The sequence below is a fragment of the Stegodyphus dumicola genome, chromosome X2 (genome assembly GCF_044657685.1).
Source record: "Stegodyphus dumicola isolate Sdum_Otavi_A_Nest chromosome X2, ASM4465768v1".
Lineage (NCBI taxonomy): Eukaryota > Metazoa > Arthropoda > Arachnida > Araneae > Eresidae > Stegodyphus > Stegodyphus dumicola.
The window spans coordinates 14,814,417-14,839,536 of record NC_140781.1 but is presented as its reverse complement, the minus strand read 5'-3'; the positions used below and the strand labels follow the sequence as shown (position 1 = coordinate 14,839,536).

At 33.5% G+C, this 25,120-nt stretch overlaps 1 protein-coding gene across 7 annotated transcripts in view; it reads left to right on the top strand.

Annotated features, from left to right (window-relative positions):
* The window catches only part of LOC118186067 (plexin-A2-like), a 1,141,010-nt gene that overhangs the window by 964,648 nt on the left and 151,242 nt on the right, over nt 1–25,120 (top strand). For all 7 annotated transcript variants that reach the window (XM_085809149.1, XM_085809147.1, XM_085809148.1 and 4 more), the window contains one exon: nt 2,358–2,486. In XM_085809149.1, coding sequence (XP_085665275.1) covers nt 2,358–2,486 — 129 coding nt within the window. The remainder of the gene's footprint in view (nt 1–2,357; nt 2,487–25,120) is intronic.

Below are 25,120 nucleotides of genomic sequence, written 5' to 3'. Positions count from 1 at the left end.
AAATAATAGTTAACATATCCTTCTCGGTCTATTTCACTGTATCTGTTTCGTCAAGCTGAAGCTTAGTATGAGATGTATAGATAAACTGCAGTTGTAAGTCATGGGTGTTAACTTTATTCAGATGAAGCTTTGTACGTTGCATATCAAAATGGTCTCCGAAACATAAATGTTCAACACTGATTCGGTATTTAATATAATTTTTTTTGGGGGAAGGGATAAAGAAATTCACAATTTATCGCTACTGACCAGAAAATTATCAGAATTATCTCCAGCGTTATGTCATAAACGGAAGAAAATATCTTCAGTAGCGTTTTGATCTCTTTTACATTATTACTATTAAGATTATTTTACATCAGTATTCCATCAAGTTCAAGAAATTACGCGGCATTTTCGTGTGTAGTCTTTCTTTTCTTAACTTTACACTTAAAAGCGAATAATTGAGAAATTCAGAATGTATCTTAATTCCCAGTACATTCTTTTAAATACTTTTATTTGTTTGGTTTCTCAGAGTGAAATAAAGAGAAGGAAATTTTGTAAGGTTAAGCCTAGTTAGCTGTTAAACTACCACCTGTTTAACTTTTTTTTTCTTTACTTAAACGAATTTTTGTCTTTGGAGTTAATAGAAATGTTAACTCCCAAAACCACGAACAAAACATCGGGTAAGCTTAAATGAAAGTTTTAGCAAAGGCTTATCTCACTACAATTACAATTAACAAGTCAAGTCTCCGAAATTTAAATACGTAGTACAGAATAAATATTAAATACGTTAACCCTTTGCGGCACAGTGTGTCCGGTCTGGACACATCTAAAAATTTCCTTCTGTACGCACAGAAAAATTGAATGAAAAAAAGATGTATAGGTTACTCTGAACCTTCTTTATTTATAGTAGATGGCAGCTCAACACAAACCAGTCCATATATTTTAGCCATGTTTAGTTTTAAGACCCTCATTTTTCAAAGAAATCTTCCAGATTTTTTTTAGGGTATAAAAGAAATTGTTTGAAAAGAAATTTCTATTTATTTTTTGGCTGGTTGCTAATTTCCTTATTGTATATTAGTTTTAAATTTTTACCTTGAAATCTTGTTTAAAATCAAACGGCGAACCCTAGGTGTGCCCAGAGCGGGCTCACCGATAATCTAGGACAACTGAGAGTCTGTATTCTTTGTTTCTCCGCATCTCATCGGTCAGTTCATTGACAACAATGCTCGTTTCAGCACTCTTTTCGAAGCTCTATCCAGTCAGGGTGCCCACTTTGGGCACACCCACAGAATTAAACGATAAGCGCTATCTTCACAAAATTTTACTCGTGTACTCCTCTAGGCCTATTTAGACTGCCTACTCTTTTTTTTAATCAAAATTCCAACTTTAAAAATGTAGGAAAAGGTTAACACAGAAGTTAACTTTCAGCAACATATTAACTCCTCTCCTGCTCCTATGATCTCCGGCTCTTTGCGCTAAACAAAATCATTAACCAAAAGCTCAGTTTGGTCATGGGTGGGCGTCACATTGATAAAAAGCTTACTGGAGGACTGCCACAGCTTTCTTTCTTTCTCCAGTTACATATTCGCTTCTTATGTTAAACTCAGCATTATTTTACATGCATTACTTGCATTATGTTAATGGAAGAAATGAAAAATACAGAAAGGGATTAACGTAAATATAACCTTGTTATCAAAAATAAACTCTTAGTTAATGCAATAGCTATTTCTCTTTCTTGAAAACAATGTTTTTAAATAATCATTTTAAAAAAGCTTGATTAGATACATTTGTACAGAATCTAAATATTTTAAAAGTTGATCTCTGAGTCTGTGAAAACAGAGAGATGACTTTTCTCCCCGAGTTAACCTCTAAGTGAAGTAACTGCAACACAAAAGAAGGTGTAAAATAAAACTTTTAATTAGATCGTCAGTCTAACAGTTACACAACCATCTGTGTAATCACAGAAACTGTCTCTCCAACTTATGGAAATAATAGAAACAAAACTAAAATGCAATTTAAATATTAAAATATGAAAATTACGAGACAAAGCGCGCCTACAAGCTTTGGCTTAAACCTTCGACTTCCACGATCATTTACGGCTAGCAAAGCTAAAGCCGTTTCAAGTAATACAGACTGCACGAGAATTAGTAACGAACCAAGCCGAAAACTCTCTCTTGAACTCAAAAACGCTATACCTTAATACATAATTAATTTACATCCTTGTGGCAGCCAACGAAAGTAGAACTGACAGTAAAGGTAAAATGTGATAACTGGTTAATAAACGCAAACAGATTTAATGTGCTAAAAGTGTATTTTTCGTAATTCTTAAAATATTTGTTACAATGTTAGTAAACACGTGTACATGTTTCCTCTTGCAGGCTGTGGTCGAATCAGTGACTAGTGCGTTTGAATACAGCGACCTACAGATTGATGAAGGCAAATCTGTTAGCCCGGATATGTTGTTTGACAAAAATAAAGAATTCCTTTACGTAATGACCGAGCGTCGGGTAAGTAATATTTTCCTATTTTAAGTTTCTGATTTTTATTTTCTGATTTATTCGTATTTTAAGTTTTATTTGCTGATGTGTTAGGATTGCACACAAGACAGCTGGTGTGGTTCCTTTACTCTAGGCAATCCCACATAACGTCTTCAACTGCCTAAACACATACAAATACCCATCCTGACGCTCAGCCAATAAAGGCTCGTTCATGTTTGATCGCCCTACTTATTTTCACATTTGCTTCTACTTAGATTTGAAGATATTTCTTTACACTGATACCTTTTATTACTGAAATGCTTCACTAAAAAATGTCACAGCATACCACAAAAGAGTAAAACAACGAAGTTCCAGTTTTCAAATCTATAATTTTGAAGCTAATGTTAGGACGTTTCCGACATCTTATTGTATATTCATAAGAAGTTAGAGTAATAATATTTAATTTCTTAATTATGAGTGCTATGATTAACAAATAGTGCAAGTTAGTTATTTAATTGGCAAAGTGCATTGTAGGTTCGTTTCTCATGAAAAGCCGCCTGAATCGTGTTTATGCTGCAAGTGAAAGTTACGGATATATTTTAAAAAATCATGAATTTTTTAATTAATTTTAAATCAGGAAAGTTTTGAGTTGCTTCACTGAAAGTGTTCCGTACCATAATACGTAAAACTTTAAAAAGCGCCTTTGTCTGCTTTAATCGTAACATGCTCTTGGCTATAATAACAGAACACAATGACAAAAAGTTTTCTCTTTACTTCAAGGAAAAAAAAAAAAAACATTGAGCAAATTTTATAAAGAAACTTGGATTAAATGCAAACATGCTTGCTGCAAAACATTTTTTAACAAAGTTTACGTAGAAAAACATTTCCAGTTGGTTAAATGAGATGATAGAGAAAGCGAAAATATAAAAAAAAAGAAAAGAAATATGCTTTGAAAAAAAGAAAATATGATATACCTGTATAGCTACATGGTGGCCGTATTTTGTGCAGGGTGTTGGTTTCTAACATTCTGATATAGTCAAGACTCATTTTCTAACTGAGATGCTAAAGGGTAGTAAAGGAAGGAACAAATGTAATTTTGGAAGCAAATAAATTCGCATCTTTCATAATATATTTTTGCTTTAAAATGTTTTTATTTTAGAAGTCTTATTAACTGAAAAGTCTAAATTACTGATTTGGGTGATTTTTGTCATCTCTAACATCCTTCCCTTAAGATCACATGAAAGACATGTATTGTCAGATGAAAATTTCAGAATTCTGGCTGATGAAGGAATAATTAATTAGCACAGTAACCTTTAAAATTATTAGCAGATTTTCTGAATTGCAACAGCAACCAGTAGTTAAATCCACTCAAGTGCGATAATTAGTGCAGACTATTTCATTCTGAACCTCATACAGATGATACAGTTCAAAATAACAGTCCCGCGACATAATATCTAGTTTCAAAAGTAACTAGTCATTATGTTGTTAGTGGACTATTGATTTCGTTCCTTGCTGTGCTTCCAGTATTGGGACGGGTTGCGTACATGAGTGTTTTCGTAGTTTTTGACTTGTATGCGAGTAGTTTTCCCTAGAAATTCATCCACGAAGGCAGGCACTCCTTCCTCAGACGAGAGTTTCCAAATATTTTGCTTTTATAATTAATAAGCGTAACTTACGCGGACAGTAGCATAATTCACTGTAGACTAATAAAATTCCTTGGTAAGCTATGGCTTCTGAAATACGAAATATGTATAATGCAGAAAAAAATGAATCCCAAATTTTTTGCAAAATGCCTAAGATACATATAGTGCAAGACAGACGACTGCAGAGAATGTTTTTTAAGTTTAATATAAAATTATAAATTTGTAATAAAATGCGAAATAAAACGAGATATATTTCAGTTGGATAACGAGAAATTACGAAAAGGTTTCATGTGAAGGTGACCTTATCAAAAGTGAATCGGCTAAAAGATTAATTAATTACGTAATGATGAAAACTTCGTTTTAACTATAATGATTAAAATGTACCTGTGCAAAGCAATTGCGTATGATCTTTGAATGACTACAGAAAGGAACAATTTATTCTTATTCCAGTATATATTTATATGTATGGTCTAATGATTAAATTTTTTCAGCAGTCGTTAAGTTATTAATTCCCTAGTGACTGACTGATTACACTATGCATAACTAGCAAAAGCATTCTTTTGTAATTAGTTTTTCCATTTATTTCTGGAGCTTTAAGCTTTCTGATACATTAGCTTTTCTAACCGTTGTTTTTCCTCTTTTCTTCTTCCTATTTGCTATGAAAGATGTTTGCACAGGTCATTAGTGAGCCCAAACAGGATTAGGCCTCGGAAAGCTTAATCTCTTTAGGCAATGTGATGATTATGCGAAAAACCTTTGTCGGCCGGAGGTAAAGAATATAGCAAGAATCATGAAGAGATCTGAGGAAACTAGATCCTAAATCTATTCTTAGGATAATGCTTTTTACTTCCTCTTTCTGACTTATGTTCGCTTAGATTTCTGAGGCTGTTTTGCTTTGTAAAACTATTGAAGATAGTCGATTTGTATTTGAGTATTATCTTAAGCCTATTTAAAGTGATTTTACCGAAATGTTCCTGAGAAAGTTTAGCTAGGTTTCGGACTGCAGTTTTTTGTAAAAGTGTATCACTTTTTAAGGTGATAAAATAGCTAATTATTTTTTAAGAGCAGTAAATGTTTTAATATTTTTTTTAATTTTTGTTATATATTTGTACTTAGGTTTACTTTTTTGTTTGTTTTTATACTTAAAAACCATAAACAAATATCGATTTACTTAGCCGTGTTTTTAACTGAGAACCGTAAAACTTATTTTAAATGAAAGTTACTTTATACACGTTTCACATTCTGCGAGTTTGAAGAGATTATTATAGCTCGAATAAATAAGATCTCTAAACACGAGCTGTGTTTCAACAACAGAAAGAGCTAGCCGCGTTTTCTTCTACCTCGTGTATGTTATGAAATATGACTCAGTTTTACTCACAAAGTCCTTCTTTAGCACATCTCTCATAAGAACGAGAATCCTCAAATGCTTTGCAGTGGTAAATAACCTAAGCTGCGGAGTACTAAATAACTGCTAAATTATATTAAAAACATATATTGAAGTTTGCTTATATTGAAGGATAGCTGTTAAATTATTTAAGGAGGAATTTTCTATTTACTCTTTCTACCTCATGTATGTTATGAAATATGAATCAGTTTTACTCACAAAGTCCTTCTTTAGTATATCTCTCATAAGAATGAGAATCCTCAAATGCTTTGCAGTAGTAAATAACCTAAGCTGCGGAATACTAAATAACTACTAAATTCTACTGCGGAGTACTAAAATAAATTAACTACTAAATTATGTTAAAACAGATATTGCAGTTTACTTATATTGAAGGATAACTGTTAAATTATTTAAGAAGGAATTTTCTTTTTACTATATATATGTATGTGTGTGTGTGTGTGTGTGTGTGTGTGTGTGTGTGTGTGTGTGTGTGTGTAAGATAAAAAATATCAAAACAAACTTCTAAATTTAATTGGCTATAACCTCTTTTATTTTTTATTTAATTTGGGGACTTCACCCCTCTATTTAAAAAATAGCGCTGTAAGTCTAAACTGCGTCATTCAAATTTATCATGCGATCTTATATAACGCTCAATGCAGATATCTCTTGCCCAATCAAAGTAATAGTAAACCATAACTTCTTGACTCCCTCCCTCCTTCCTCTGCATTACTACTGGGACACTCTCTTCTTTTCGCTTATCAAAATTGTTCTGTAAATAGGCACGATTAGAGTGTCAAGTGCACTGTGGCCACAAATGAGAATATAAATAAATATAGAATTTAATCCAGTTCGACTGCTTTTTTATCAAAATGGATTGACAATGTAAAGGTTCATTTTCTACTTAAAAAGGACAGCCAATTCAAATATTTCGTAGTACGAACTAGTTTTAAATTCCAATTTGCATTAAATTTTACCAACAAATTTTCGGAAAGATTATTCAAAAGAAGAAGTTTTTTTTTCTTTTGAAAGTTGATAAATTCAGACTTATTATGTCAGCCAAGAGCTTTCGTATTTCTGCTTGGATATATTATAATTCCTCAATACACGTACTTCGGAATTTTCAATGCAAATTCTATTCCTTTAGGGTTAGAGATCCTTTTACTAGTGCATATTAGCTGACTATTCGTTTTGATTGAAACAGACTGAGAAATCCTCGTTTTGCATCTATGGCACATTCATACAATCTTTTGAACTGAACTTTATATCATTTTGGAGAATATCAAATGTCCACGGATAGTTCTACTTACTTTTTTCCTTTTATTTAGATTTAACAATTTTATGTAATTTTACCTGGTTGTGGTATCAGCAGACTGATCAAATCTCTAAACAACAACTTTTGTTTTTTGAGGAAATTTTATAATTTATCAATCGAATTAAAAGTTCATTAAATTTATTACAGCAACCTTATAAAGCGGTGCGAGTATTTTCATTTGCTGATTCGAATATAAAGTTCTCTTCTAGACTGCTCATGGGTGGAGCGTTCTGAACTTATTCTCATATAACAACAAAACTTTTTTATGTGTGCTTAAGAAAATACTAATATCACAATGAAATTGCTAAATTCTTACTTAATCTAAGCACATAGTCTGTCATTATAAAAGAACTGAAAAGACCCAAACAAAAACCTTTCTTTAACATCATAGACTACTAAACAGCTAATTTTTTTTTTACCTTTTGAAGTGCCGGAAAGGTTTTCTACTTCCCTCTTTTTGTTTACTGCGCATGCCTGTTAAAAGAAAACAAGGCCTGTAATGTTTATATTTTTTCAACAAAAATTTGGAAAGCTATATATTTGTTGAATTACGTACATGATGATCCGAAAGCCCTTTAACATTTGAAAATTCAATAATTCACGGAATAATGTAGGTAGACAGGTAAAAATTGACACACATGGTTGAAATAGCATGGGGTTTTATTGAAAGAAAAAGAAAAAGCCAAACATAGGGCGCTGGGCAGCAAAATATCAGTGACGCCGCATGAGAATCATGTATGAAATGAGCTGCTCTGAGAGAGGGAATCAGTCCCTTTATGACTCAGTCACTTTTCTATCCACGCTTCCGTGCGTTGGTCACGCTGTGCTATGGATTTATCAAATCAGTCATGATCGGACTTTTCTTTTTTTTTTTCCCCCTTCAAGGAAATGCGTAGTTCTGCTATTCAAACTATCAGTGTGACGGGTGCGTGCTGTGCTAATATGTTACAGAATCGCATCATCCCTAGTTTGGCTGATAAATACATGTTGGAAGGTATGACTTTTATGCAGGCTGGCGTTCCACCCATGGAGGTAGGAAAGGGAGGAGGGGCCATTCCGCACTAGAAGTGAAGCACTGCTTTGAAGCTTGGGTCACCAGGCGGGGTGTTCTTTGTTTACATTCAGAAGCTCGCTTGACAAGATTCTGATAGTATTTTGACACACGATAGTTCCATAGAAATCGAAAAAGGGACACTCTCGCATGAAAGAAACATTCATAGTGTAATGGATAATAGCAATTTGTATAGTTTACTGACATTTACGCAAAAATCCCATCTTGGTTATTTTTCGATAACTAACAACAGCGATTTTGATTATGAATTTGTTTTATAAAATTCTAAGCTGTTGCACCACAAAAATATAGATTTTAAGAAAATTGCTAAAAGAGATCTGCCAAAATTTATTTTCTAGAAGATTTGAAAAGTTTGAAACTTGATGGCTAAATGTAAATATAAAATTATGTATGTTAAAATATTTGTAATTAGGCACATAGGTCAGATTAAGTTTTTATTAAATAGAGTAACGCATGCAAGGGCTATCTGCCTAAAGAGAGAGATGCCATCGTGGAGGAATTTTAAAGAAAAACTGACCTGTGAGTGGGTATTAAAAATAATACTTATAATTTTCATTCAAATTATATTCATATATATTTTTTTATGTAAAACTTTCGAGTGTATGCTAAATTAGTGTAAATTACTTTACACGAAAAATATAGTGAATGCACAGAAATTAAAGATTTGCACATGCCGGAAATGATAAATAGGAAATATGTATGGGTATTTATGCATGTGCTTGCAAAAAGCATGTATCTGCCTTTGACAAAATACTTAAATATTCATTAAAATTATTTATAAATGTATTTGAAATGAAGAATTTATTCACTTATCAACAACTGTGAAAGTACTGTGAAGAAATCTAATGATTAAATGTATCTAATTTATAATGATTATAAATGTCATCTAAATATATAATAACGTTAATATTGAATTGTAAACATAAATTGAAATCCTGTTGACAAATAAGTTATAAAACTATTTAAGCAAGAATTGTTCGTACTGGAAAGCAATCTGTTAAAAGGTATTGTAAAGCAAATGCTATGAGATGCGCACATAAGAACGTAATAAAGAGTTTTGGAATATGTATTGTTGAAATGAAGGGTAAAAAAAAAAAAAAAAAAATCTGATAAGTATAATTAAAAGAATTATTCCCTTTACATTTTATAATAACTCAGTTACAAGTTTTAAATAATACTTGAAAAAAAAAACTTATTTTATTCCCTTTCAGAAATGTTCAGAGAAAGTCAAATACTATTTAATACCTATTTAATTATTAGGAATTAGCGATAATTCCTAATAATTCTCTAATTTAAAATGAACCGAATAGAGCATTAATTATAAATTGACTTACATTTTTCGATTTAAAAGAAGCCAAAAAATCATGTCATATTTAAGAAAGTATTTTAGGAAGAAGCTCTATAAATAGAAAAGAAATAATGCATAATTTTAATATTAATAATACAATAAACTTTGATCTTAATTTTTGTACCTTAACCGAATAAAATCGAATTACCTTAATTTTTTTTTCTAATGTAATTAACGAAAACTTGTGAAAATATTTCATTCAAATTAAACCATTCTGAGAAAACTGTCCTGTGAAAAGTATAGCATTTAATTCCGTTCAGAATGAAATGTTGTTTAAAAATATGTTGTTTTCACATACTTAGGACTCTGAAGTGTTGTAGAAAAAGAAAATATATACATTTATATGTATATTTGCGACGTAATTACAAAATATTTACACCCGAACGCGTCAAATCCCATAGAACTCAATGGTAAATGACCCAATGTTTTGGTCACCACGTAGGGATCACCGGTGCTTCAGAGCAGGGTACGGAGAAACTTGTTTAGGGCGACTCCATCTTACTTCCTACCTCCATGGTTCCACCCCATATTGCTACACGTGTGAAAGATGTCTTGCACACATCGTTTGAGGAGAATTACGTGCTGAGCCGCCGCTTCCGTCATGCTGGGCCTCTCAGGTTCCCAGATCTCAATCCGTGTAATTATTGGTTGTGGGGTTTCTGAAATTGCAAGTCTACCGCGATCGTCCTACCTCATTAGAGATGCTATAAAAGACATTCGAGGTCAATTTCTCACCATACCTACAGATATGTTGTACAGTACTGTTCACAACATTGTCCTTCGACTGCAGGTATTGTTGATGAATGGCGGCCGCTATGTTGAACATTTGTTATAAAGAACATAGTTTTTGCTAAAAATCAATTGTTACGCTGATTATTGCTTTTTCTCATATGAAGCGCCATCTGTTGGCCGTTTTAAGAACTTTTTTGCTTTCAGTAAAACCTCATGACATTTTAAGCATGCGTGTCAGTATTTATTCATTGAATTATTGAATTTTCAAATGTTAACGTACTTTTGGTCACCCTGCACTTTAAAAGCATCTGTTTCGTTTTCAGCTGCGCGTCAAATTTCTGGAAAACATTTAGTCCTGTAAATAGAATACTCTTATGCGAAAGGACATTTAGAAATAAGTATTAGTCAGCTTGAAATTAAATATATAATGTTACATAAACCTCACCGAAAAAAAATGCCTCTGGCGGAGTAAGAAATAATAATAAATCGCGCTAAATTCAATGGTAAGCAATGAATATTCTCTTCTTGTAGCTGTAATTTGCCTACAGTGGGAGAGGACGTGAGAAGTCCTTTTTGTCCCTGTTGTTTCGACTGAATGCGCTATGTTCGTCAGCATGCTCTGACTTCTTTATAGTGGGCAGTGGGCAGAGAAAAACAGGATGCGGCGCAGCTCATTTTGCTTTGAGTTTCTGAATCTAAAATCGATTACTCAGGGCATATCTGCTGATTAAAACAATTAGTAAGGAATAAATGAGTTAAAAATACAATAATTTTTCCACTTTCCAATTTATAGGCATGCGGCGCCACCCTGTATATATATTTAATAAGTCAGACATCCTTAATGCAGAAGAGAACATGTTTTTTCGGAATAATGGAGTTTGTTGCATAAAAGATATTAACGATCCTAGTGGCCAAAATTATACATTTTTATTCCTGAGAAGCGCATTCTTACACTGCGTAACGGGCGTAATTTGAACGCTGTTCTTTATCACATTTGGGCCATTTTACATCGTTATAACTGTACAATTAATGAAAGAATGGTAAACGGCGACATACTGGCAGGCCAGGAACCGAGAACAAGAATATGATGTGCCTTAGATGAAAACCCGGCTCAGATTGATTTAGTTGTTGTTCAGTTTCATTCTGATTGGTTAATTTTAAATTTCGATTTCGAAATTATTATTGGCTGAAGCGTTGCATAAGTAAGAACTACTTCATTAATGCATGTAAGAACCATGTGAGGATAATTAATTTTGAATGACGCAGTTTAGAGAGATTTGTGATAAGTAGATGCTATTTTTAGCGCACAGAGGAGAAATAACCATTTAAAATGGAGAGTTAAGTGATTATTGCAACTTAGAGTTAGAATTTTATTTTTATTTATATATTTTTTACCTTACATACACATACAAAATTTGTGGGCTTATTTATGATTTTCTTATTTATTAAAAAGCGTGTTAATTTGGTCTTTGTAACAAGATCACCTACACATCAATGGTAATATTGTCATTACTTCGAAACTGATAAATATGAGATAAAAATAGTACCTTAGCTTTTTACTATGTTGGAGATTATCGTACATTAAGGGGGTATTCCACAGTTAAAAGAAACCCCTCATCTTAAATAGAAAAATAGTTTTCAAATAATAAAGGGCGCCTTACTCATATATCCAAATAATTTAAAACTTATAAAATACTTTTATTCATGTTTTATAATTATTTTCTATAAAGGAAAGTAAATTTGACTCCGTAGCAATCGTGAAAGCTGTCTTCTTCAGTTTAGTTTCATCATGTCAGTTGTTGACACACTTGTAGTACATGGCCATCACGGATGTTTAACAGGATATTGGCTATTTTTTAGGCTTTTTCGATGCATAAAAATTCGTTATGACTTTGCTTTATTTTTTCTGTTGTGATATAGTCGCATGTCATAATATAGTCACTATACATATGGTGATCACTATACATGGTAGTATAGTCGCCTGTTAGGTGAAGTGTATTGTTTGGAACTAAATTTATTAACTATATTATTACAACTAAATCGCTTAGTTGTACTGCATTTGTAATACATGGCCATCGCGGATGTATAACAAATGTTTAGAGATAAATTTTAGGTTTTTCAATGCGTAAAAATTCATTATGACTTTGCTTTACTTTTGCTGTTGTAATATAGTCGCATCTCTGTCTATATAATCGCCTGTCGCATGTCATAATATTGTCACTACACATGATATAGGCGCATGCTTGCAGTATAGTCGCATGCAGATTACGTTTCGGTGTTTGGAACTAAATTGCTTAGCTGTATAATGTCTTTTCTTGTTATATTTTTGAGAAACGCACTGCGAATTATTACCGAGTTCAATTCTCAAAAGAAAATCGCGTTAATTGGGAGATCATCTGCTGCTTTTTAACGTGACTTTTCGCTAAGATTTTAAATAAGATGACTTATTAACCAGATAATACATACAACACTATACATTGAATACAATACTGCATGAATCTGAATTGGCATTTAGTAATTCTTTAGTAAGATTTAAAAATTAACCTTGAAAGTGAAGCAGAAAATGGAAAAACCTTTAACTATTTAAATGTGGACTTCGCGAAAGGGACTGAATAAATGAAAGTTTTAGACGTCAAGGACAAACTGCATGAGCTTTTCTTTTCTCTCTGTATAACGTAAATGCAGTTCAGTTTTCCCTTAGCAAGTCCTCCATGCAGGTAAGAGCTGTAAGAAACCAAGAAATTCTTCCTGTGCTGTGTTGTGGTGCAATAAACTGCACATTTAGGCGGTTATTCGAAGACCTCTCGGGTAAGGACCCAAGTTATTTTCAACTATTTTTCGCTGTTGGACTCCTCTGTTCAGAATCCCAAGACAAACAGCTTTCTTTTTACCGCAAATTTAAGGTCTGTTACCAGCTTGTAATAAAAGTACCAATGAGCCAGTTTCGTTTAATGAGAGTACACATATGTAGGTGCCACTCCTTGCAAACAGCTTTCTTATGCTTTGCCATAAATTAATTGCCAGTTACCACCTCTCTGTGTCAGCTGCGAGGGAAGTGCACAAATGCAGATGACACTGCTGAACAAATAGCCATCTTCTTCTTTACTGTAAATTAATTGCCAGTTACCTACATAAAACCTTCAAAGAGGAAGTGAACAAATGCAGATGGCACCGCAAACATGCTTTGCCAATTGCAAATTCGACGGGTCGTGTAAATCTTAAAAATTTTAAGTCACCTGTTTCATTTTAGAATTTTACTCATTAGTTTTGAAGGCATATAAAATTACTAATTTTTTAATGTCATTCTTAAGAATCATTTTATAATACAGAAAGTTTATTTGTTAAATAAATATTTGTTCGTGTTTAAATGGTTTTGGTTTAGTTTTAGGTTTAGTGATATTAATTTTTAGAATTTCTTCATTTACTATTCTGACACCTTCAGTTATTTCACGGAGGGGGGGGGAAATGATCGTAATAATATTGTCAGGTAAGAATTTGTATTCCCAATTATTTTAAAGAGAAAAGATTTGCGAAGCACTGGCTGTATCTTATACTGCGGCACATTAAATGTATTTTGTTTTATTTGTGTCATGCTTATTGTTAAAATAATAAAAACACTCTTTCAAAAATTTTCGGTCAATCCAGTTCTCTTTGTTGATAAATTATTGTCCATGTTTTGCAGTGGGTAGGAGAACTCTGAACGTAATGGGAAAAATGAAACTCTTAATGTTCTTCTGATTGTTCTAAGAGTTCGTGTCAAATCGGGATTTTCTTTTTCCATATGGATCCAGGTGCAACAAAAGAGAAAGAAGGATTAATGGACTTGATTTCTATCCTCGGGGAATCTAGAAAACAGAAAGTTCGATCATCGAAATTGGATGCTTGCTTTACAGAAATACTATTAAATGTGTGTGTATGTCTGGATGCGCGCCGTTGTGAGCTTGCTAGTAGATGTTCACTATGTAATTTTTGTTTGTTTCCATCTGCTTCGATTATGTTACATTACACTTATTTTTGAAACTGTGTGGGTTTCAGTTTACTTTCTCATCAGTGCGGAAGTTCTATTTTCCCCCGGAAACCATTTGTTGTGGCTTTGAAAGAAGAAAGGAAAAGCGTTATGTAGGAGGAATCGTAAGTGAAATTTAATCGGGTCTTGTTTAAAAATGAAGGATCACTCCATATTTCTTGAACATTCATTTGCATATATCATCTTCACATGAAGAACCGCTGATAACTGAAGTACTTCAGTATAGAGGATAATTTTGTTATCCGTGTGCTAGATAAAACTAATAATCGTATCCTAATACAGTTTTTTACCGATTTAGCGGCCTGTGTGGAGTTGAACTTAAAGCCGGGAAAATTGAAAGAACCCGGAAAGCAAAGAAAATTGTATGTATAGGCTGTAAGTCAAATTGAGAAGTATGTATGTATGTAATATGTAAACAGTCATGAAATATTTATTTCTAGAATTAAGAAAAATCGCAAATTTTCAATTATTAATACTATTTTAGTTCTCGGTTTAAAGATAATTCACGCCGCTTTTTCAAAAAAGGTAATATTGATATTTATTTTTAATGTACGAATATGGAACTATTTGCTCGACTGTAGCTTTTTTATGCAGCTAAAATATTTTTATTAAATAAATATACGTTTTTAATCTGTGCGTAGGCATTGCTTTGAAAACTTCTACACGATGAAACTATGTTAAAAGAAAGACCTTCTGCCGCCTTCAGTAGACGTAAAATTCTACTAATGTAACAATTTTTTTTCATAGAGTTTAGCAGGGCCTTTTAAAATGTATATTAATTTAAACAACAATTTCGACGTACACATTTTAACTGTCGATCAATTATTCTTAAGAAAAAATCTACCTAAATATAACATTTCTTGTATTCACTTTTACTCTTCCTGGGGAATTTAACATTTCCGCTTATATGTATTTTTTAATCTTCGTAACATAATAACTGTCATTCTTTCCTCCGTTTTCGTAAGTAAATGCTATTTTTAATATTAGAAACCGAAGCTTCTTAGCAGTGTTTAAGTTCGAATTTCGCTTGCCTCCATTGTTTGAAGGAAAACGGTTTCTTATTTTTAATGCACATACTACTTATTTTTTATGTGTTTGTTCGAATTTATTAACGCATTATTATTAATACCTTCAGTAAACTAGCTCCAAAATATGCCTTAAAGTTTTTTACGTTTCCTTAAATTTTAGTCATTTATTTCGTTATTTTATCTAGGCTATTTATCTCTAAATCCTAGCGATTCAATATTTTACATTTGAACGCAAAATGCACTTAATAAATGGTTCGTTATTCAACAGCAGGGTCACGCAAATATACAAGCCGTTTCCCTCAGCAGTATCGATGTGCATGCCATATTCTTTGCATATGCCAATAAAACTCTATATTCCATAAAAATGTGGCTACACATAACTGTGGACTTTTGCTTTGTCGAAATACGATGGTTTGTTCATCTCATTGAGTGCAGACTGGGCGTGACTAGGCCAATAAATGAGATTTCCGCGATTTGGTAATTGGGAAAACCTGATTCAACACATTGATTTTTGCAGACATGAAATTCAGTTTTGGTAAGGCCTAGAAGTTTCCATGTTTTCCAAAGCTTGCGGGAAATAGTGGTACGTCGAGAGAATTGTAATAGGTGGAAAGTTAATGAGATCGAAGATTCCATAAAGCTGTTTCATCACGTAGGCTTCTGATTGGGAATCTCGTAAAGCAAATAATAGAAAAGCTGCATTCAAAGGTGCAGTAATTTTTTTAACGCAATCTAAACTTCTTAGAAACATTTTTCAATCCACACACTTTTCCTGGAAGATTAAAATATGCAAGTAAAGAAGAAAAGAATTATTTGTGGGCTGTGCCCTTCCGCTTAAGAATGTTTTAAATGGATTAGATGCCTCGAAAAAGAGAACAGTTTTTTTCTGGTTTCATACTGGTCAAAATATTTACCTTCCTTCCCTCGTTACTGTAGCTTATTATCATTTGTTTTATGTTTTCGGTAAATCAGTTTAATTAAATTTATTATACTGATCTGTTTTTATTAATGTAACTTAATTCGTTTATATTTTATTTATCTCTATATTTTATATTTAAATAAAGTACTTTTTTATTTTGTTTACTTTTCTAACTTTAAGTGTTTTTTTTTTTTTTTTTTTTTCCTAATTCTAAAGACGTTTCCTAGTATTGCAGCATCCTAATTTGAAGAAAAAAAGAAAAAAAAAAAAACCCTGGAAAGTATACTACAGAATAGAGTTATTTTTTACATACACACACGTTCACGTATGTACATTCAAGTGGCAGAAAAACTCTACAATTCGGGTATATTCCGAGGTTTTGGATTTCTGTGTTCGACTGTGTGTCACATGGCATCACTTATGTGTTCTATCACCTTCAGATCTGGAGACTTGAGTGGGAATGGCAAATCTTCTAATTCGGATAAATACTTCTGTAATCATAACTTGGCAAGCAGACATGTGCAGAAATACGTTGTCCTGTTGAACAGTTTCAATGCATTGGCTTGACGAAGCGTGAATGGGTGTACCTCGTCAGAGGGCATGAGCACGTACCGTTGACCAGTCACAGTCGTTTGCAAATTTACTAGGAGTTCTAGAGTTTTCCAGCTAAACAATCTCCATATCATTACAAACTCCCTACTAACCGACACAGTTCTTTGTCGACAGCTGAGCTTTATGGCTTCATAAGCTTTCTGTTATTGTTTTTGCTCACTTGTCTGACGTAGTCAGCCCAAAGCCCCTGAAATTCCTCGTGGTAAGGAGCGCTAGATTACGCCTGCCGTTGGCAAAAACCTGAAGCACCGTTTAGGTGAAAGTGCGACTTAGCTCAATATCCGCCCCCCAATTTTGATGGAAAGCACCCCGGGGAGATGTGTCCGAGGGTCTCCCCTTCCACCAAACCACACGAGAAGACTTTCGGCTCGCCGCATATTTAAAGTGCCGCCATACCGCACCGACACTATACATTTACAAACATCCATCCTTCTCCGGGATTCTAACCCGGACACGGCAGTCATCGACGCTAACCACTATACCGGTTGGCCCGCTCATGAGGTTTATACCACACACGAATCTTTCCGTCTGCTTGATACAGATAGAAACGCGACACTTCAGATCACTTTACTGTTTCCAATCATCAAATGTCTTGTGTCAGTGTTGCAGTGCCCAAGCAAGACGCATAGCTCTGTGTCTTGCAGTCATCAAGGTGAGTGGAGTTGGTTTTCGGCTCTTAATGTCCATATTCTGCAGGGAACGTTCTATAGTTCCAGCACTGAATTCCGATGGTTACCTGCCAGATTGTTGCCGCCTATCACCTGAAACATTTTTGACAGCTGACAATGGTTGCGTTCACCCAACGTCTTTTTTTACGGCCACGCTTATCTCATCAGGTGAGGTTCAGCCGGAATTCTTGTACTCACAGTACATCCTTGCTGTGTTGGGTGTGCTGCGTTAACCATGAGGCCGATTATTATCGGGCAGGAGGGTTGCAGCACATGCGTATATTACATTGCATTACATCCTTGCAGTGGTCGTCGGAGAAAATCTCAACTTCATTTCAATATTCGAAATAGCGCAGTCGACCGCATGAGCGCTAACTATGATATCATACTGGAAATCGCTTAAATCGTAGATTCCTACCATTCTCACGTTGTTAACAGCTTTTGGTAGTTTCCAGGGATATCTATCGCTTTGTATATAAATTGGCGGGCGAAATTTAGTATAAACATGAGTGACGTTGTTATGCATTTTGCATTAGTTTCTCTGTACCAGTTTTACTGGAACTTAAGCGTTGAAGTTCCGGCATTTTAGCATTTTTAGCATGGTCTCCTAATTAATTCACTGGCGAATAAATCAAGTTTTCCATTCCTTACAATTTTATAAGTTTGCTCTTTCGCTAAGGTTCTGTGTCAGAGAAGTCATTATTGACGAATTGGTCTAAAATAGTTCGCTTAATTACAATTGGAGAATCGTACGCTAAATCGGCCGAGTTATATAAGTTATTTATTGCTCTAAACTGATTTAAATTAGTATGTTAAAAAACTTTCTTGCAGTTATTTTTTTAAAGTTGTTTCTGTCTAAAAATACAGCTGAATTTCTTTCACCATTTCCTCCGTATTTGCGCTGAATCATTAAGTCTTTAACTTTCTTTTCTAATTTTATAAGGTTCCTACCTAAAATTTACAGCTAAGTGTGTGGAACCTTGGGAACTGGTAAGCGAATAATCGCTTTAGCTCAGGAAGCAGAAACTTAAACTTAGGAAGGGTAAATTACTCTTTATTGCTCAAAATAAGGTTTTACTGATGGCCCTTTCTCAGGACGTACATAAAAGCATCCACTTGGGCTTGAACTCAAGAATATTAAAAAATAAAACTTGACTAATGCTTAGCTAAAAAGATATAGCCGAAGCTATCAAAATTCTACAGGAGTTGGCCCCCTTAAATGCTAACTAAACGGTGAAGCTATCAAGGGCCTGAAAATAAGGCCGAGCGTAGCTTGGAGAGAGAGTAGCTCAAAAGGCGAACGCGTGGGCTAGTCAGAATCTCTTGGCTCTCTAACGAAGTCGCCCCACCAGTGGCCGAGCGGAAAAGTCGCTGAACACTGGTAGTTGGATCCGAGATTCGAATCCCGTGAACTGGCTGGCTGCATGTGCGTTTTCGTGGTTTTCCCCATGTGTAATGTGTATACGAGATAGTTACCCTTAGAAAGTCCTCCACGAAGGCATCCCTCCCTTTAGGCAGATAGCCCTCGATTCTTTACCATAATCACACACACACACTCTAACGAAGTCAGTGGAACTTCGACTTTAAGTACTGCTCTTTCTTCATTTGCATTTAACCGCGATTCTAAAAACACACTCTGGCAGGAAATTTATAAGCTGAAATTAGAAGCGACAGGAAAGTTGAAAAAAAAAAAAAAAAAAAAAAAAAAAAACAGTTAAAAACTTAGGATAAACCTTACAATTTATTTACGTCTTTGGAAAAATTATAATTATTTCGAGTGCAAAAAGATGGACATATGTATATGAATGAAGATGAGGAACTGCTTTGTTTCTAAACCATGAAAATTTTGGCAGAGAGTTACAGAACAAAACTAATCAGTGAACTAGGGTTTTTATTTTTATGGTCATGTACTTCTCAAGCTTCGTTTCAAAAACTTAATAATTTTTTTACGGAAAAAGGAATGATATTTCCGTATGTGTGTGTCACTAAACTAAATTATGTTAACAATAAGGATAACAATAACAATAGTCTCTTCTGTAGCTTTCTTTTGCAGTTACTACTTTGTTCCTTCCTTGCATTTTCTATTACGCAGATGTATTTTATATTTTTTCTTTTCGGGTATTTTTGGACACGTCTTTATGCTTGGTTTTATAATGCAAACGCTACAGCTCGAGTGTATTTATTTCATTTATTTATGGTTTTTCAATTTTGCTGTGCATGAGGGAGCGTCGCTGAATTAAATATAATAGTCAAGTCGGATGAGAAACACGCGAAAGTAAAACATAAAATTATTCAAAGCAACAACCTTGCTTATGCTCCTGATTTTAGTCAAGACTCTATCGATTTCGAGAGCAAACAGATACAGGTGCCTCTTCGTCAGAAGCAAACGAATCTGTAAAGAAAGGTCATGGATTATCACTTTGCTTTAAATACTGTGAGTTTTTACCTAAGGCCAATCATGGTAATTTTTGTAATTATAGTGCAATCGCACCTTACACCCGAAGGTGGCGCTGTTATTTTGGCAAAGTCAAGAGTCAAGTTTTGACACAATCTTAAATGAATCTTCAAGGCAAAGTTTTGTAGAAATTTAACTGCAGGTACTTGAGTCATTTAAATAAATTCATTTAATTTTGAAATTTCACTTTCTTAATCGAAATTTACTAAATTTACGCAAAGCTTAGATATTTTAAAAATACATTACATGAAATGAAAGTAAATAGAAATCCTGGAAATAAAAGTCATAAACTAGTCTAATATTTCAAAATGAAATCATTTATTATGCTTTCACATATCTTTTATCATGCTTTAACACAAAACAATATAGATCTAAATAAATGTGTATATAAAAATAAAAACTGTTTATCAGTTACTACTTATTGATTTCAAAATGTGTTGCTGGGTTTTCTTCCTTAAAAATATCAGAATTCGATTCCCTGAAATTCTTATCCCATCTTTCCTTCCTTGACGCCAGATTGAATGCAGACCTCCCACATCATCAGGGAATTTAACTATAAGTATCAGAAGTTAATAATGTTCTGGTACCCGTTTTTATCAATATTGATCTGTGCATAGAGCAACGGTGTTATCTGCATGTTACGATTTTGATTTTGGTGCATTAAGTTAGTGAATTGCCTAGCCGAGTCACGTTTGGTGAATAGGGGCTTACGAAAATAGGTGATTAAAAATTCAAGCATCGTGTTTCCCATCCCGAGAAAAGTTTTGTGCGCTGACCGCAAATGAATGCTAGATAGACAGGCAAAGCAATTTGGAGTTCCACCTACGGGTGGGACGAAAAGGGAATAAATAAATAAAAATAGCACTGTGTTCCATTTAAGGAAATATCGCGTGCTCTGTTCCAAAACTGAATATGGCAATAAGACAACACAAAGCGGTGCAAACATAAATAATGAAAAGAGGAGCTTGAAAAGGGGAGGGGAGAAAATGGCGCCTGACGCTTTGGCTCTGTGCAACACAATCGATCCATCTCTTCCTCTGCTTACGGAAGGGAGAGCCAAAAGCTTGGTATGGACTGACCTCTGTTTTTCTTTATCCGATGTTTCCATTCCTAATTCTACTTAGTGTGCTGGCCTCTTCAGGCACATTTAGATGAAAAGAAATAAAAGCTCCACTTAGTTCGGACGACAAGTGTTCGACGTTTTGGCCCGCCCCGGCCACCAGTAATCAGTTCATGAGCTTCCGAATATTTAGAAAGTTCCTTTTCTATTGAGTGCTAAATGAAATTATGGACTGCAAGAAAAGGGTTCTTTTATCATTGTTTGTACGGAACGAGGCGATTTCAGGCTGGAGATTTGTTTAATGCGCTCTCTGTTTTATTAGTTTACGGTAATTTCTTCCAGACTTTAAAATAAATCATCTAGTATTAGTCTTGGCTCATACATTTTGCCAATTTTGATCTTGAAATGAAACCGAGCTGGAGTAGCCAGTTTTATCGACTATTAGGTTCATTTATAACTCTCAGCTGTCAGAAATATTTTAAGTGTTTCACGATTGTTACATTTATGCTTTCAATAATAGTAGGTTTTTTTTTTTTTTTTTTTTAACTACTATTATTGAAAGCAAATGTGAAAAAAACTACTATTATTGAAAGCAAATGTGAAAAATGGTACTGATTTGTTATCTTATATGGCAGGATACTTTTAATGAAGTTCTTTAGACATATTGTTGGAAAGACTGCTGTGGTTCTATGTCTCGAAACGAGTTGCAACAGCTTGTTTTTAGAATATCCTTGCAGATATTGAAAGATTTTGAGGGGAGATCAAGGTAACTTCTTTTCCTACGTGTATTTTTCATCAGTTTACATGCAATTTATTTGCACTGCATTTGATTGTTCGTAGAAATCACAAACGGTCCGATTTTCAAGTTTAAAGTAATCAGATGTAACACGTGAGTGAGAAATCCTTAATTCAGCAATGTTATACATTTACCGAATTTTAAAACATTTTTATAAAACTTTTTAATCAGATGAATTCAAGATTTATAAGCATATATATTGTAATATTTTGTTATTTAACAAATAACTATATTTGTTATTGAAGTGGCAACGCCATATTTATATGATGTAACCTTTGCTCAGCAACGTAAGAAAATGTTTAAAAGGGAAGAATTCTGAAGTTTTACCAGCTAGTAGTTGTATGAAATTTTTGCCACTAAAGAATTTTATTCAAATTATCTATCTTCGTAAAATAAAAATAAAATTTATGTTTTTATGTTTTACTAAGAAGATTATCTGTTATTCTGTCAATTACTGCAAAATACATTACAATATGTATGTGTGAAATACCTTGAAAAACTGCTATCCTCCTTGTATGACATAAAATTTGAAAAAGTACGTTTTTTTCAAGTTGACACTATGTGATAGGAAACGTAAGAGATGCATCCCAAAAAAATGGATAAAACTTATTTTTAATTTGGCGTTTGTTTCGCTGGTTTTTAAACACGAATGGCATGTGGTGCCCTCTATTGAGCAAGATCTTAGTTAAGAGAATAATCAGTTAAGTTAGTGTGTTAACTCTCTTCTAAAGTTAATTTTGTAATTAAATTTTATAAATTTTCGTAAATGTGAATTTTTTAGGGAATTTAGTTGCAGTTGAAGAAATAACTTGTATCACTTTTTAACAGAAAAAAGACTGAAAGGAGAACTAAGAAGCCAGAAATAACTAGTAATATTAAATACATACTTATTCTGTGCTAAAAGTATTCAGGTACATCTTAGCATAGAATAAGTATATTAATTTTAATAATTCTACGCCAATTTCTTTTTAACAAATTTTTTTTTGTGTGCGAATCTGTGATAACTAAACTGAGTAATCATATTTTAGTATATTTACCTTGAATGTAGATCATAAATTGCACTTTTTTCTGTTAATTTATGAAAAGCAAAAATAATTTGAAATTGGGGAAAGTTCAGAAAATTTTCCAACTAACTGAACGAGAAAATTAGATGTCTGTTAGATTAATTGTTTTTCGGTATGGAATGTTTTTATGAAACATTGCGCTTTTCCATTTTAAATCCTTGAAATTGAGGTATATGTCATTTATAAGCGATTTTCCTGAAAAGTCTTAGATATTTAATGAAATCGCTAGCTAGGATGAAAGATCATGTAAATGTTTTACCATGCGACATACTTCAGCCATTAATATTGATTTCAGACGTGCAATTTAACACAGTTCTATAAAAATTCCTGTGGCCAGGGTTACAATTACTGTTTTGAGAAAAATAAATAGTCTACATTCAGGCAATTATATAAAATTTAACATTAGAATCTTATCGATACGAAGGAAAACATTGGTACACCAGTCAATTTTAAGCCAAATCTTTTTTTTTTTTTTTCTTTTTCTTTTCAAAAAAAACTTCCTAAATAGCTACATAGGACGTAGAAATTTAATTCTAAAAACCTCTAAATGCATCTTACCGTAAGATAGCAGAATTAAGTTAGATTTACTGCAGACCATAAGCAAAGTTCCTATTAATCATTATTCTTAACTTCTTTAACCTATCAATACTTGAATACTGTTGTTGCAATTTAAACCAAGAGTACCAATTAGTTACATGAGAACTGTACACCACAGTATTTGTGATATTTTAGTACATACTTTTACCATTCTATTAAATTTATATTCAACTCGGATACTTTAAATACCAAAAAAAAAAAAAAAAAAAAGAATTATATATATACACAAAATAGAATTCAAGAGACAGTTAATAATGGAATATGCAATGAATAGAATACAAAAATCAATCTGCAAATACTTAGATACATTTATTACAACTATACAGTTGCTGTACATAGCAGTAACACTATCTTCTCTTTTAAAACACTAATATATACTGGACTATACAACACAGTATTTATGATACTATATTACATACAGTTACCATTCTATTAAATATATATTCAACACAGATTATTCATTTGCAAACAAGATGCATGCAATAGACTTCAAAAAACAGTGAATACTGGAATGAATAGTAATTTCAATACCAACCCTAACTAGATTGTAATATTAACTTCGTTATCCTGCAAATACTTAGTTACCATTATTACAATTTTTGCAAATACCGTACGTAGCAGTGATACTACCTCCTCTTTTACAATACTGCTCCGTTACATTAAATAGATGCTTAATTTCTTTCCGCCTGCTCATGATAGTTTCAGGTCTAAAAGGCAAAAATGACAGGCCTTGAGAAAGGAGCTTCAATATATATTTTCGCAACCAGTGGGACAAAAATGTCCCAGTGAAACATTCCACTAGGACACTTATGTCTCGTATTATCTATTACTATAACGATTATAACAAAAATATACTTATTTCGACTAAACTGCTTATTTTGATAGTAACTTGTGAGATTACCCAAGCCTTCATTTGTAATATAAAACGAATAAATGGCTGCCAGAGAGAAAACAGTGCCGCGCTTACCCGGAGAAAGTTGATTGGGAAAGGACTGTTTTGCCATCTATTGGGAGGAATTAGACTGAATTGTCAGTGTTACGACAGAAAACCATTGAAACATGCACTCATATTTATACAACGGATATTTTTGCCGTAGGGACATTCGAAACTGCCCTCAGGTCATGCATGTCCCGGTGATAGCGAAAGGGTTAACCCTATGTTATCAAAAGTGTTCTGGTTCTGGTTATGGTGATTAGCGCAGTATATGTTGTAGGGACTTGGTCAAAAAAGAGAAGTGGAGTTCAAAACTGTGTAAAGCATTTTCTTCCTTTTCCACGTACCTTTGTGGTGTAATTGGATAGCGCGTCCGGCTAACATCAGAAGATCCAGAGTTCAAATCCCGGTGGTAATAATTTTTCATCTTTCCCCTGGTTTGACAAGCCTAATGACTCCACAATTATAGCTTACCGTTGTTGAAATAAAAAGCACAAGTTTCAGTTTTCGAAGGCCAAAATTATTGCTCGAAATACTTTCTACTCAATTTAGATTTCCTAAACTGTTATCTTTATCAGATTTAAGAACTCGAGACGTAATAAGAAACTTTTCCAAAAAAAAAAATTCGTTCCTTTTGTAACTATACTTTACAGTAATTAAACCCTTCCTCTGATTTGTTGATCTACGAGAAACAGAGTTTCCAGCGCAATCTTTATCGCAGCTTCGTAAAGTATTGGGGGTACGTACGCGAAATAGATTGCCGAACGCAAATTGTCTCCCAAAGTTGTCAGTAGCAAATTGGCATTCAAACTGATTCTGAGAGGAAGGAAGCATTGAAACTGCATTTTGCGTTCATAGGTCTGATTAGTCATTAGAAACTCCGAAACACGGAGTATAAAGTGCTTCGAAATTTCGCTGCAGAGAACTCTCGTTAATGATGGAGCTTTCGCTTCATCGTTGACGAAGGTGTGCAAAAAAACCTGTCCTGACCCCCACCTGTTTTCTCCCGACCA